Consider the following 14465-nt stretch of genomic DNA (forward strand, 5'->3'; position numbering starts at 1 on the left):
AGGTCTAACGCTCTGGCGCATTCAGTCGTCGTCATCAACTACGTCGCGTTGCTCGCTCGCTGTTCTTCTCGTTGCTCCATTGCTGCTGCTGCTAATCGCTGACTAAAGTTAAACGTCCGTTCAGTATATTGATTGTTACCTGTAGCTGCTGCAACTGTGCAGGATGCGCGCTTAATTTGTTTGACAAACGTTTAGTTTAGCAAGCGGCTCTTCAAATTTAGAAATGCAGCGACTGTTGTGTTTAATTTTTTGCGCCTCCTTGGGCTACTTTGGTTATCCTGTGCTCGCTGATATCGAATATAATACTATAAATGCAGATGGATCGTTTCAATTTCGGTATTGTGTAAATTTAATTAAAAATAAATTAAACATTTAAGGACATTAACTGTGCAAAAGGACATTACATGCGAAATAAAAGTTAGACTTAGTTCAAGTGGAAAATTTAAAAACTCGGCTTAACTAAATTTCAAATTTTACTAAATGTATAGCTAAGCTTTAAAGAAATATTGGTTTGCAATTAATTATTATAGTAACTAACAGACTAAGCTAAGAGCGAGAACATTTTACTAGAAAATTTTAAAAACTTCAAAAGTGTCTAACTCGATGCAGAGTCCTTGCTAAAGCTATTGACTTATTAAATAATAAAGAACAAATTACAAAAGCTTATAAATTTAGAAAAATTATATACACTAAAGTTAAATTTAAATACTAATTAAAAGCTTAAATAGAAAATATTTGTTTCATAAATTATATGAATTTTTCTCAAAAATGTAAAGCTTGAATATTTCTTGGTAAGGTTATAAATACACATAGGTTTAATACATACTAACATAAGCATAGCATGTCTTGTCTTTAGCAACAAAATCAAACAAATCACTTAATTATCTATGGTTAACACCTTGTGATAAACAAATGTAACACGCTCTGGCTCTTTCTTGTTTGGCTTTGCAAATATTTTTCGCACCTTTTTAACGGCGTTTGGCAAGCGTAACAATTGCATCTTTCCCCCCCCTCACCGCTCTCTTTTTAACTCTAAAAACCAAACTGCTATTTGTATCTTCTATTGCTGCGAAACGTTTAACGCTTACCACGCATGGGCAACACGCAATTACTTATGGAATAGACATGCAAATGATGACATTGGCGGCTACTATCATAGCGCCTCCGGCACTCCAGACAACACAGTGCGAGGTCGTTATGGTTCGCGTAGTCCAGCGAGCGGCCAAATCGAAGAGACCGTTTATACAACCGGACCACGTGGGTGAGTAAACCGCAACAACAACAAACAAATAGACAGACAGACAGACAAACGAGCAGCAGTCGATGTTGGGTAAAGTGCGGTAGCCAAGTGAGTTATTGGTTCGCCTGAGGCTTCCGGTGACGGTGACGGCGCTGAGGCGCCACTGAAGCGTGGCACGCAGTCAAAGTTGAAGTCGAAACGGTTCTAACACATTCAAGCGAACGTTACCTAAACGAGTTACAATTGTATCTACTGTTGTTGCTTTGCTTTTTGCAATCTCCGGTACGTTGAGAAAACAAAAAACTGTTAACAAATTGTGTTTGTTTGTTTTGCCGTTCGGAAAATTCATTAAGATGCACAGCGTTAGATTAAAAGTCGCTTAATTTCTGACTGAAGCGCGATGTGGCAATGCTAATCAAAGCAATGACGTGCAAGATCATCAGATAGCAAATGAGTATCCAAATTGTCCAGTGACAAAATCTGAGCCAAGTTTCACAGCCAATTAATCGGTTTGACTCTCTCGCAGCTTTCGCGTAAACGGCCCTAAGATTCATCGCAAAATGGACTTGGCGCAGTATCCGGTGCGTCCACGTGGCAGTCCCGATGATCCGCTTGCTGATCCTTATGACGATCCATCCTATAGCTTCAGCTTTCGCACACCAGATCAGTCGCGCAGCGAGGAGAATGATGCCACCAATAGAGTGAGAGGTAAGTAAGTTCACCTTAACGTGGCTTACTCATCATTTCATTAACTGCAGGTCTTTATTCCTACCTGGATGATGTGGGTGAGCGTCATAGCGTGCGTTATGCAGCTGGCGCCGGCACTGGCTTTGAGATCTCCAATGCGGTGCCGGATAATCCCATCAGTGTTGGCTATGCCAATCCGCTGTACAAGGCGCCGCCCAGAACGCGTGGCAAGATGTCGGTGCAACGTGGTCCAGCGGGCACTTATAAGCTGATAGCAGCTGGCCCGGATCATCGACGTGCCGAAAGTCGTGCCTCGGACGGTTTGGTGCGTGGCACTTACTCCTTTCTGGATGACAAGGGCGTGCAGCGCACTGTGGAGTATATTGCGGGTGCAGGCATAGGCTACAGAGTGGTGAACAATCGTGTGGGTCCTGGCACGCATAATAATCCTTCGGTGGCAGACTTTCGCTTGAGCGACACAGATTTCCGCTTGGCAAATGATTTTGGCAGAGGTGCAGGTGGTAGATTGGGAGGCGGGGGCGGCGGAGGCACAAGCGGTGCAGGTGCCAGTGCTGTCGGCTCTGGACCTGCTGGTGGTCGCGGCGGCACTGCAGCTGGCACGGATTATGTAAAGTCAGCAGCAGGCAGCAGAACTGCCATTGAGGAGAGCGATCTTGGTGCTGAGGACGAAGCGCTGGGCAATGATGTCACAGGCAATGGTGAAGATGTTGGACCAAGCGGCTCAGCTGGAGGCAGAGGCAAAGAAGATAGACGTGGCTATGCAGCAGGTGGACAGGGGCAACGTGGCAGCACCAGATATGATGGAGGCACTGGCGGTGGTGGCGCTGGAGGCGGCACTGGCAGCGCAACTGCTGGTGGTGGTGGCTTCAGGGAAAGCAGCACAGCAGGCAGCAGAACACGCAGACCAGGTGGTGGCGCAGCTGGTGCTGCAAGTCCAGCACGCGGTGGCACCAGAAATCGCAATAGATTCAACACTGCTGGTGGCGCTTCAGCTAGCGCGGACTTCTTGCCCAGCAGCACCGCTGTTAGTGGACCGGGTGACAACTACAATCTGAACGATGACGATGTGGGCGGCTCGTTGCCGCCGCTGGTCACTGCCAATCATCGCATACTGGAGATCGATCGGGATCGTGAGTGGGTGCAGCGCCATCGCGACTCCACTGTGATCAAGAATGTGGGCAAGTGGTATGTGGGTCTGCCGCCGGGACAGAGCGTGCGCGCGCATGTGCAGAACATTGATCTGGTGCCGCTGGGCGGTCGCGTCAACTTGTCGCCATCGGAGGCGCTGCGGCAGGACGAGATTGCCGAGCTGAGCGCCTCCAGGGAGCACTAGCTGCGAGTAGCTGGCGTAGTCTTAAGTAAATTGCAAACTAAAACTGGGTCTGCCTGCGGTGGCGCCACAAGTAAACTGTAACAGTATTTATGCCTAAAATACAAAAGCGAAACCTAAAACAAAGTTGTGGTCTGGGCTGTGGTGGGTGTGGGTGATATATAGAACGTTTACTTTTGTCTGCGTCTTTTATTTTGCACGAAGTGCTGCTTGGATTACTGCTGATCAGTCTAAGTCTTACGCTAGCGCAGAGCGCGCAAGTTTGGATGCAGTTCAATGGCCAGCAGCTGGCCTACGACACGGATGGGCGCAATGATTTATCGCCCAACTATGAGCAGCACGCCCCACTGGCTACGCCCACGTCCGCGTCTAAGCCCACCATTGACTTTAGCACCGCACAAATGTCGCACACTCAGCACACAGATGATCAGGGCATTGTCTTTGGCAAGTATTCCTACTACGATGCGGCTGGTTATCATGAGCTGAGCTACAAAGCTGGCGCTGGCATTGGCTTCGTGGTCATGGGCGGCAATTTGGCCAAGCCCAGCGCACAAACCCAAACAGTAGCAGCACCTGCTTGGCAGTATGCCTAACTTTAGCATTCAACAAAATATACGAGTTATTGTTTATGCCAAAAAAGTTTTGTTTGTTTTTTAAATGGAATAGTTTTTGGAAATACTGTAGCGGATGTTTAGCAGTGAGACGGAAATAGGAAAAGCTTGTAAAAATATTATTTATATAGCAGATAAAATAATATTTGAATAACTGAAAATTGTCTTTTGAGGTATTTGCCTATTAAATATTTTCAGCAAAATATATTTCTATGAGTTCTAGTGAACATTCAGAGTTTTCTTTAGACAAATTACCTTGCCTTTTGATTTATGTCTTATAAAGCTTTTGAAAATAAGATGTTTAAATAAATATACATTTCTTTAAGTCAAGTATTATTTTATTATATTAAATTGCATAAACTACAAATTTAGGATAAATATAGTTCAAATAATACTTTTATTATAATTTTGCTAGATCTACTGGCAAACAGTTATTCTAAATATTTATGGTTTTTGCAGATCAGAAATCAATTGCACATTAGAACTATCTTATAAATTAATGCAATATACTTTCAGGGTTACATAGACAATGCGCCACAAAGTATGTTGCAGCTAAATTGTGCACTGGTTTGTAATGTAGATTAATCTATTATCTAGCCATTAGCAAAATTTACCCACAGCGTGGCCTCCTCAGCATGTGACCATTAGAACCATTTTAGAATGCTTAGCGCGAACCAAGTGAAAGTTGGCATTGCCTTAAGTTTCAGACGCCTCAGCACGTTCTTAACATAATAAATGGCGTTTTAAAGTGAACTTGTTCGCAGACCTCGAGTGTTAATTTTATTTCATTTATAAAACATAGCAGCATAAATCTGAAAAACTGCTGCTCTTATGGCGCGTGCTGCTTAACGCAATAAAAACTTATACAATTTATATATTATAATGTCTAATTGATTAACAGTAGTTTAGCTTAGCGCACAAACAATTTACAAATTAAGTAAATTATTTATGCTGCGACAGTGCAGAGCCCAAGTTGGTTTTTTTTTGTTTTGCTGTTGGCGCGCGTTGAAAATTTGAAATGTACGCCGCGTGTCTGCACTTGCCAAATAAATGTTGCCTTGGCTTGGCCTAAATACAAAAACTTGGTTCAAATAATAAAGAGCAGCTGCTTATAGTTTTTGCTATAAAAATCAAAAATATTAAAAATTATCAAAATGATTGCAACAAAGTTTTGCGCTTTTTGCTTTTCATGGACACATGGAAGAGTTTCACTTTAATTTAATTACAGGCCATAAAATTTAGCTAAAGCAGTTTCAACTTTCTTTAAAGCCAAGCGCTGGCGCTGACATATTTTGTGGCAACTGTTTCTAGGGCCATTCTCAGCTGGAGAACAATTGTGGCTGACATAATTGCATAGGTAATGCCTGCATTAACCGCATATAACTTGTATAATTATGGAGCTGCTGCTGTTGGCTCTAAACAATGCAGTTCCAGTTTGTTGGCCTTAAGCAACGGTTCCTGATGCGACGCGCCTACCTCGAAGGTCAGGCGTTAACTGTGCAGGCCCAGTTGCATTTTTATAAATAGGTTTCAAGGTTTCCAGAGGGCACAAACTACAAACTGCACACTGCGCGCTTTGGCGCCTGCCTCGTTTGACTCTTAACGTATCGATTTGTCGACGTTCAGTTCAATTAAAGTGCCCAAGTTTTTGTTTTTGTTTTTGTTTTTGTTGCGGTATTTCTCGCTCACAATTTGGTATGCAGCTTGCGCTGCTGTTAAACAGCTGAAACCATAAATCTTGTGGCACTTTTTATTGCTTTCGCTCTGTTTATGTTTTGTTAACACTGCAATTCTATAAATAAGCACATAGCACTCATAATTCACATTCGGTGCGCTTGCGCTAATCAGCGCAGCTGTCAGGGCATCTCAATTCAACTCAACTTAAGCTGCGAAGCCGCTTTAATCACTTATTTAAAACTGAAGCAGGGATTAAGGGCGTGGCATGTCTCGTTTTGAAGAAAGTATTCTAAAGCTTGTGCTTGACTTTCTAACGAGTTTCATTGTAGGTTAAATTTAAATATAATTATTTGCTATACAAGCTTTGTAGTTCAATTACCTGAGCAACTGAACATAAGCGTTCGTGTCTTAAGTCTTTTATTTTTTTCTTTAGTTATGTCATGTTTCAATTAACGCGCGTTTTTTTCGCACTGTCAACTGCCGCTCGTTACCAGCTGCCCACACAGGCACACGCACGTTTGTTGCCCAAGTCTTTCGTTTCGTTCTAAGCGCGCCAATAATTGTTCAATTAATTAATCAATGTCAAAGTCTGATGTACCCTGAACTGACGCTTTTCCGCGTAAAACATGTTGCGATGATATGTATCAGTCGATTGAGGTTGCATGTCAATTTTTTAGGGTGGCAAAGCACAACAAACAGCGTGCGAGAGTGAGAGAGATGCCTGCGTAGTGATAAGAGCAGCCAAGGCGCAAATTGTACGTGCCTTGCACGCAAGTTTCTCTTAAGCAGTCAAAGCGAGCGAGCCAATGCTCTCTTGCTCTCTCTGTTGCGCGCTCTCATTCTCTGTCGCTTACACCTGCCTGTGTCAGCTTTGGGCATTTCTTTGCCTTTTGCTTACGTTGTGCTTGCTAATGGAAATGTTATAAACACTGCCGCCTGACGCGAACACGAATCAGTTCATCTTTAGTCGTTGCTTGTTGGTTCTGGGATTTGAGGTGCGTGCCCCGTTCTCAGTCTGTGTGTGTGCTTCAGTGTTAGTGTAAACTCCTTTCTAGTGCGCGTGCTCGCTTGCTTATTAAAGCTAAAGACAATTAAGTTTCTTTTTGTAGAGGCAACAGGATTATTGTTGCAAGGTCAAACGCGTGTTAATTTAAAGTGAATCTTTTGCATTATTGATGAACAATTTCGCCTTTGCTTGCAGCAAATTAAGAAAAGAAAACGAAAAACAACATGCATATTTTAATTGTAAGTATTATAACCGTAAATTAAAACCAATACCTGCTGGCATTTTAGTCAAGTTTGTGCCTTAAGTCATTTGTTTTTAAGCGCAAAGCCACAAGCTGTACTTTCACTAAACCAATTAGTTCTTTCATCAGTTCTTTTAGCCATAGAAGCTAATGCCCTGATTTGCCTAAAATGCGCATAAATTTATCAAAGCTTTTAACTTTTGTTAAATATTTATGCGTGAACTATTCATAAATATAATTGTAAAGCGCGTGCGTTTAATGAAAAGTGAATTCAATTGTCACGTCTGGCAGGCATGGAGCCTAAATTAAATTTTGTAACGTGCTGCATTATTCATGCTCCCCAGGCACGCCCTTATTAGCTGAAAATGCGTCAGGCGAGCAACGAAAAGCCCATAAAGAATTTTTAATAATGACTTCATTGTTTCCATAAAGCAAACACCAAAAATTAATATGCTGCTAAAGTAGTAGACAAGGCATGCCTATGTTATTTAATTGTTTTAATAAAAAATATTTCAATCAGAGTACAAGAATTTATAACAATATAGCGGACTAGCAATAAATTGAAGCACTAAAGCGTAGCTTTGTTCACATTAATAAAATGTAAGCTTTGTTAGCCAAGAACTTTGTCAACACCCACTTGAGAAATTTGAGAACTTTCAGTAGTCATTTGCATATTGCTAGCGAAGCATTGACCCAATTAAAGTTTGGGATTGAATCACACACCCAATTTAAAGCTTTACAAACTGCTTTTGATTTGTATAATAAATAAGGGAGACAAAAGAAAGCAGCGAGATGTATTTTCAACTGCAAGTCAGCTTGCAAATGTGTTGAGGAGAAAGAAGTTTGTGTGGCGAGCTTGTTTCTTAGCGTAGGCTTCGTATGTTTGACGCTTGGGTCATTGACATTTGGCGTGGTGACAATGCTTGGCTAACGGACGCGGACTCGGACGCGCTTCAATATTGACTTTGAGCAAAGCCAGAGCAGTGTACAAATATTTGCAGCGGTTTTTGGCGCTCATCAAGCGTTGCTGATTGGATGAGCACTTGGCTCTCGCTGCTGTCGCTTTAGAACTTATGCAAATTTTCTGCTCAAGAAATTAAAGCTTGACCGCAATCTGAGTGTATTTAATGTGTTAATTTCTTTGCTTGCAGCTGTCAACGCTTTTGCTGGCCAGCCTGGCAGTTGGCCAAGTCTACAATGGTGTCGAGTAAGTACGCGTTGCTCTTTTTATAAAAACTCTAATTAAATGCCCTGCCTTGACTTGTGGACTGTGTCAGCTGCAAAAGCTTGCTGCCTGTAATTGTAACTAAACAAGCGTAGCTAACTCCCTCTCTCTCTCTCTCTTTACCTTTCGCTCACTCACTCACTCATCTGCCTTTAATAACTGCATATTAGTTTACTAACAACGCAATACCAATACAACAAAAAAACAAAACCAAACTTTTGTTTGCAGAATACAAAAGCAAAGGCTGATCAAATTTCCCGAAGAGTTGGAAGCTGCGGGAGCGGCAGCCACTACGCCTGAAAAAGCGGACGAGGCCAAGCGCATACTTGAGCAAATTGCCAAAGTAAACGAGGCCTTTGGCTATGTGAAGAAGAAGAAGCCGGAGCAGTCCAAGCTGCCGCCCATACTCGACTCCAGTCAGTATTTGTTCCCCAAGCCTGCACAGCATCCGTTTCACCAACAGCAGCATCACTTTGCCGGCAGCCAAGGCCAAACGCTGCTCGAGCCCTCCATACGCGCCGTCAAGCTAGCCAAGTTGCCACCCAAGGAACAGCTCTACTTCCGCCCGCATGAGCTGCAATTGCCAGCGCCCAGCAGCGCGCAGGAGGCGAAACAGCTGCCCGCTCACTTTGTCATACCCGTGCATCTGTACAAGCAGAACAAGGAGCAGTATTTGCGCGAGCATGCGCCGCAGGAGTATCGCGTCAAGGGCTACAAGATCATAGGCGATGTGGATAGCTTCTATGGCAAGGCCAAGTCCATGCTGCGTGAGCGTGGCAAGCATACGCCCAAATATCATTTGTTCTTCCTGCCACGAGAGCTGGCTCTGAATGAGGATGGCACACATAAGCGCGGAGGCAGCAACAGCACCACCACTAGAAAACCACAGGCACACAGCAAGGAGACGCGTCTGGAACTGCCACATAAAGTGCAGACAGATCAACGCAAGCGCTTGGCAGCAAGCACTACCTTGCAGCCTTCCATAGGCAAACAGGCGGAGCAGAGCATTAAAGTAACCAATGCGCCCAGCCACTTGACTCCCACGCTATCCACCTTGCCACCCGCTGGTGGTTTGCTGCCCAATCGCAATCGCCTGAACATGTTCCGCGTGCCCAGCGTCAATCTCGCCGAGATGCAGAATCAAACATCCACGGCTATTAAAAACGCTTTCAGTAATATTTTCAAGCCCTTCCGTGCACCTCAAGCGCAAGTAGACACTGTTGTCGCTACAAATCCTGTGGTGCTGCAACAAGCGCCCGATAGCAGCGACTCAGATATTCAGGACGATTACAGATGGGACGATGAGCGTGAGGGCGGCGGCGATAGCGATGCCTTGGAAAATACATCCGCTGAACGCGACAGCAGCGCGCCGGCAGAGCAGAAGCATTTGTTTGCGCACAAGACCCAGCAGCTGATGCATACTGTCGGCGAAGTGGCCACTGCACATCAGAGCACTCAGAAGCAGGCGCTGCGTGAAGGCGGCATCATTATTCAACGTCTGAAGGTGCGCAAGGGCGGTATAGCCATTGCTGGTCCAGGGGGCGTAGCTACTGCCGGCAGCGGTGGCACTGCTATAGTTGGTCCTGGTGGTTATGCCTTAACACATCCGCGTAGCTTGACCATTGCTGGACCGGGTGCCAAAGTCATCTCCTATACCCGCTGATGTGGACTTGAAGGATGCGCTGCAGCGCACCTGATGTGCAGTCAAAGAGTTTTCCGCGTGAGGGCAAAGTAGTGGCCACAGGGCCCACTGTCTACTATGCTCCACCCACAGGGAGAATCCTCAGAGCTTTGAGGCTATCTTAATTTTATATTGACTGTTAGTATTTTTTGTCTAGCGCCTAAGTATTGGTAATAAATGTTTGTAATTTGTATTTGTAACCTGTGCATTGGCTTCATCTCTTCCAGTATGTATATAGTCTTATGTATTTATAGTCTTAGTCCACTAATGCTTTCGTTGAACTAATGCATGCCACGCTTTACTTACTAAACTCCAAACTTGTGCTGTAAATATTCATATACTAACTGCTATCCACTCCATTCTCTACATTTCCCCACCACACTTTCCTCTATCCTTGCTACACAAATGTAAACACCAAGTGCGAGCACACTTTGGCATACTGTTAGCTTGGAAAGTTGGCCACTGAGCCGCCAGCTTCAGGCTTTGCCTCTGGTTTATTATGCGCCGCAACCACACATACAACTACAGCTACAGCCACAAGTGCCAGCCCAAGCGGCTGTTGAAAAATTGGAGAAGGAAGAGGAGACAGTGCAGGCTGCCACTGGCGCACCAGAGAAATTGACGAACGGCAAACAGCAAGAAGAGATTGAACAACCTACAACAGCATCGGGAATTGAATTGCTATCTAATGTTGGGTGCGTGTTAAATGAAATTGTTAAAAATTCAGATTTAGTGCGTTTTCAGAAAAGCACAAGCAAAGGCATCGGTTACATGTTCGTGTATATATTCAATATTATTAAATTTTTAACTTACCCATTGCGCAAGGTCAGTTATCAGCAAATGTTAACACGTATAAAAAAGTCTTAAACTGAGCAAAGCCAACGTCAACATCTTCGATAACAAAAACGATAACAATAACAAACCAGGGCTTGTAAAAACGGCTCGTGCCTTTGCTTGAATGGTTAGTGCAGCTGATAGTTTTCAGTTATCGGTTTGCGTCTAGCATATTTGCACTTAAAAATATACCAAAAAATACTCGTGACAGTGTTGCGTATGCTCGATAGCAAAGTATTTTTGTGCCCGCTTAAATCTGAATTCTTTAACGGTTTTCATTACGCATACCCAACTCTATTTGTATATTTAATTTTACCCGTTAGCCGCATAAATAACTATATAATCGAGGACATAGTACCGATTCCCGGCAAGCATGTCATATCCAGCAGTCAAAAACAAAGAGCGGTCGTTGCCAAACTAAAGAAATCAATGCCAGCAAAGCTGAAGAGACCGCCAGTCAAAGTGGAGGCCACAGGACGCACCAGCAGTAGTGGCAGCAATATACCGCAAATACCCTTTGGCACATTCTTCCTGCCCTACAGGCCCAAGGTAGCTAAGGCTATACAGGCGCGCAAGCAGGCAGCTTTAATATTGGAGCCGCATTCCAAGGCGGTTGTGGGTAATGTGGAGAGCGCAACATCTGGCATAGAAAAGTTTGTATAAAACTCTATATATGTTATTACAGGCAATGGCGGCACGGCCATATCCACGCCCATATCACGAGCGCTGCTCAAGAAGGGCCGTGCCCACTAATGTTTACTTCAATCCAGAGTCGGTGGCCATAGCGGGCGTGGGCGGCAAAGCGCACGCTGCGTCCGATCTGGAGCTAGACTTTTTCAACTAAACTGTATTTCCAACCATCGTAGCGTAGCTTTGTAAATAAAGTTTGTAGTAGTAGCTCTAGCTTACTTTCCCAATCCTCTGTAGAAATTTGGTTGCTTCGCCCAACGCTTTGTATATAAAATTAGCTTTCAGCACAGCGCACAGTTGTACAGGCAAAATGTTTGCTTGTCTATAAGCCCATGCACTTAAATATTTACATTATGCACTGCCAACTCCTAGACATAGATCCGCAGAAAGAGAAGCGCTGTCTTACTATGGCGGTTTGCGTGGACTGCGCTTCCAGCAGCAGCCGCAGTTGCGTGATGCCGACGACACCATTACTATCTCAGCTGCCAGCATCTCCGCTGTAGCCGACGGCAGCAGCGGTTCCAATTCCATTTCAATCTCCGCCAGCGGCAGCAATTTCAATCGCATACAAGAGGCAGCAGCACGTCTGGTGGCCATACAGGAGCTGGCCAAGCAAAAGGGATCCTTTAGCGAGGAGGACAACAAAATCTATGCCAATAGTCTGCTGGAGCTGGGCCAGGCAGCCACGGCATTGGCTCTGTTGCAGCAGAATGGGCAGATTAAGGACTTCAGCGTGCTGTTGCAGCCAGAGTTGTTCGCCAAGCCACAAAAGGCCAACCATCCAAGTCAGCAGGTAGAGGAGCAGAAGCTGGAGGAGGTCACTGAGCAACAGCTAAGTCCCGAGGAGCTGCTGCCGCCCAACCAAGAAGATCCCTATGAGGATGTTAACGACAGCGTAGCTATCATGGCACCCAAGAAGGATGCATCTGTGGCTGAAGCCAAGCCAGTGGGTAAGTACAGCAAGCATAAACAAATCTGTGCCCCAACTGAAGTTTATTTGCTACACAGGTTTGTCCATTGCTGGTGAGGGGGGCGTGGCCAGTTCCAAGCCCAATGCAGTGGCATTGTCCGGACGTAATGGCCTGGCTGTAGCCTCACCCAAAGCCACTGCCATCGCTGGTGTTTCGCCCGAGGAGGCAGCTGCCTTCAGCATTAGTTTACCCTCACGCAATCAGCTGGTGATCAAGACCAGCAATTCGGCAGGACAGCGTCAGAGCGATGACTATGACTACAATGATGCCATATTTGTGTCCAGCTTTCCACGCACGCGTGAGGGTCCCGTTGGCGCAGGTGCTACCGACGCCTTGGTGCAAAAGTGGCGCACCGCCATTGCTGAGGAATATGCGGCTAATGAGCAGCAAGCTAAGGAGACGGCGCGAGGTGGCGAGCGACTGCCCGTCATACGCGCTGCGCCCAAGCGACGTCTGCATTATGAATAAAAATAAATCTTTAAAATATGCTCAGATATTCTTTATATATAGTATAGTATATATGCTATGTTGTGCCAATCTTGCAATTGCCAATAAAATATAAATTCAATAAAGCTTGCCATCGTATATTTTGTTATGTGGCCATTCAACTTGCCACAATTTGTGGCAGTTTGTTGCCTGCTGGCAGGCGCTGTGCAGCGTTTAGATTTGATATGGCAAATAAATTGTAGGGTAAGAATATTATAAAAAAGAAAAGAACCTAAGCAAAATGGCAACGCTTAAGCATGTGCAAATCTTGATTAATCTTTTCCGCCCAGCGGCCAAGGCATAAAAATAAATTATGCTCGAAGCACGCAGCATGTAGCTGGTTCTATCAAGAGGGGTTTTCAATTTGCACCTGAGCCAGTTTCACAGTTTTGTCCAAAGTCGAAAAAGGCTCCCAAGCTGCGCTGGCAGGTTTAACAAACTCCAATGGCAAAAGACCATGAAAGCAGCAACAGAACAGAATAGCAACAAAAACAACATCTACGTTGACCATCTGCAGCGTTGCAAGAACCCCTAAGCTAGCTATGAATAGCTTTATATATACTTGATATATATATATACGTATAACGTGTTATTGTTGTTGCTTAGCCAACTTTGGTCATTTGCCGACTGCTTGCTCCTGCTATCTACCACTTGTCTACCCAACCCCATACTCCCCCTCCAGTTGCTGTTTTCCTGCGGGAAGCTGCACATTTTCAGGCTTAGCTATTTGCAGCTTGTACTTGTTTTTCAGCTTCTTGGCTTGTTGGCTTCTTTGTTCTGGCTCACATTATAAAAGGCCCAGCGCCGCTTAGATTGGCCACCAGTTTCCTTGAAGTGGTCGCCGTGACAAGACTGAAGAAGACTGAAGACTGCCTCTGCATTAAGCACTCAACCATATAATAACAATAACAACAACTATAACCAGCCCAACACTGCCTAGTTGAAATATTTGTGCCAAGTTCAAGCATTTCTTGTGATATTCTCTCATTACATTTCTCTTGCGCGCACTCTCTGCTACGTGGGGTTCTTATTTTGTTTTTGGAAATAAAGTGCCAAAGACACACACACACACAAACACTCATACATACAACAGCTGCTAAAAGGTAAGTTCAACATTCTCTTTTTCTATTTGTGTTTTGTCTTTATGTCAAGTTCGTGCTCTAAGCTTAGATTAGATCGCTGTTATTTTTAGAAAGTAATGTTTATAAGAAGATGCAAAAATTAAGCTAAACTTTAATTAGATTGCTCTACTATAAGCATAATGAGTTAACGCAACCAGTTATATGCCTTAAGCGTTTTGTCTGCTTTCGTTTCAATAAACAACGAGAGCCAAAGAAATTTGACAGTTTGTGTTTAAATTCTAGTTTAGTATCTAGTACACAAAAAAATAAGTAGACCATACGTAAGATCAGCATTCATTAATTTGCAGAAAATAAATCACATAATTCTATATTTTCTTCTAAATTTGTAGTTCAAACATAAATTAGGCAGTAAATCTTATTTCGATCTCTATTTACCTTAGACTTTTACAGTTTCGAGCTTGTCGCCTAAATTATGCTTAAGAAATTCCACAGAGATTAATTGATTTGACCAAATTATATATCGTATTCTATAAACTTAAAAAACTGCAATTGCAAATTACAGTATTATTTTATATAGCAAGGAGCACCTTTGTGTTTTTATTATTTAAAATCCTAAGACAATACAAAATTGAACGCCTATAGGTCAAGATAGACTCAAAATTTCCAAACATCAGTTAAAGTTT

General features: G+C 43.8%; 4 protein-coding genes across 4 annotated transcripts; all 4 read left to right on the top strand.

Annotated features, from left to right (window-relative positions):
* Window positions 1-33: 33 nt before the first annotated feature.
* LOC108598496 (fibroin heavy chain) lies at window positions 34-3392 on the top strand. Its single transcript, XM_017985164.2, has 4 exons — window positions 34-336; window positions 1124-1261; window positions 1767-1948; window positions 1999-3392. The coding sequence occupies exons 1-4, from the start codon at window positions 224-226 to the stop codon at window positions 3279-3281; spliced, it is 1716 nt and encodes a 571-aa protein (XP_017840653.2). The 5' UTR covers window positions 34-223; the 3' UTR covers window positions 3282-3392.
* On the top strand, window positions 3371-3904 carry LOC108598497. The gene is made up of 2 exons (XM_017985165.2): window positions 3371-3422; window positions 3483-3904. The coding sequence occupies exons 1-2, from the start codon at window positions 3371-3373 to the stop codon at window positions 3869-3871; spliced, it is 441 nt and encodes a 146-aa protein (XP_017840654.2). The 3' UTR covers window positions 3872-3904.
* A 1407-nt stretch (window positions 3905-5311) lies between these two features.
* On the top strand, window positions 5312-9844 carry LOC108598052 (CG11905). The gene is given in 5 exon segments (XM_017984666.2): window positions 5312-5386; window positions 7965-8020; window positions 8267-9689; window positions 9691-9732; window positions 9734-9844. Coding segments are annotated over 5 exon segments (1707 nt in total).
* Window positions 9845-10982: 1138 nt separating this feature from the next.
* LOC108598051 lies at window positions 10983-12682 on the top strand. The gene is made up of 4 exons (XM_033293693.1): window positions 10983-11172; window positions 11239-11295; window positions 11573-12193; window positions 12252-12682. Exons 1-4 carry the CDS (start codon window positions 10983-10985, stop codon window positions 12680-12682), a joined length of 1299 nt encoding a protein of 432 aa, XP_033149584.1.
* The last annotated feature ends 1783 nt before the right edge of the window (window positions 12683-14465 follow it).

This window comes from Drosophila busckii, chromosome 3L (assembly GCF_011750605.1).
Source record: "Drosophila busckii strain San Diego stock center, stock number 13000-0081.31 chromosome 3L, ASM1175060v1, whole genome shotgun sequence".
Classification (NCBI taxonomy): Eukaryota; Metazoa; Arthropoda; class Insecta; order Diptera; family Drosophilidae; genus Drosophila; species Drosophila busckii.

Bases quoted from the DNA above. Each gene is read 5' to 3' on its own strand.
- LOC108598496 (XM_017985164.2), top strand. From the start codon at position 224: ATGCAGCGACTGTTGTGTTTAATTTTTTGCGCCTCCTTGGGCTACTTT. The intron at 337-1,123 runs GTATTGTGTAAA...CTTATGGAATAG, and splicing joins GATGGATCGTTTCAATTTCG to ACATGCAAATGATGACATTG. The intron at 1,949-1,998 runs GTAAGTAAGTTC...CATTAACTGCAG, and splicing joins TGCCACCAATAGAGTGAGAG to GTCTTTATTCCTACCTGGAT.
- LOC108598051 (XM_033293693.1), top strand. From the start codon at position 10,983: ATGCCAGCAAAGCTGAAGAGACCGCCAGTCAAAGTGGAGGCCACAGGA. The intron at 11,296-11,572 runs GTGCCCACTAAT...CTTGTCTATAAG, and splicing joins AGCGCTGCTCAAGAAGGGCC to CCCATGCACTTAAATATTTA. The intron at 12,194-12,251 runs GTAAGTACAGCA...TTTGCTACACAG, and splicing joins GGCTGAAGCCAAGCCAGTGG to GTTTGTCCATTGCTGGTGAG.
- LOC108598497 (XM_017985165.2), top strand. From the start codon at position 3,371: ATGCCTAAAATACAAAAGCGAAACCTAAAACAAAGTTGTGGTCTGGGC. The intron at 3,423-3,482 runs GTGGGTGTGGGT...TTTTGCACGAAG, and splicing joins AAGTTGTGGTCTGGGCTGTG to TGCTGCTTGGATTACTGCTG.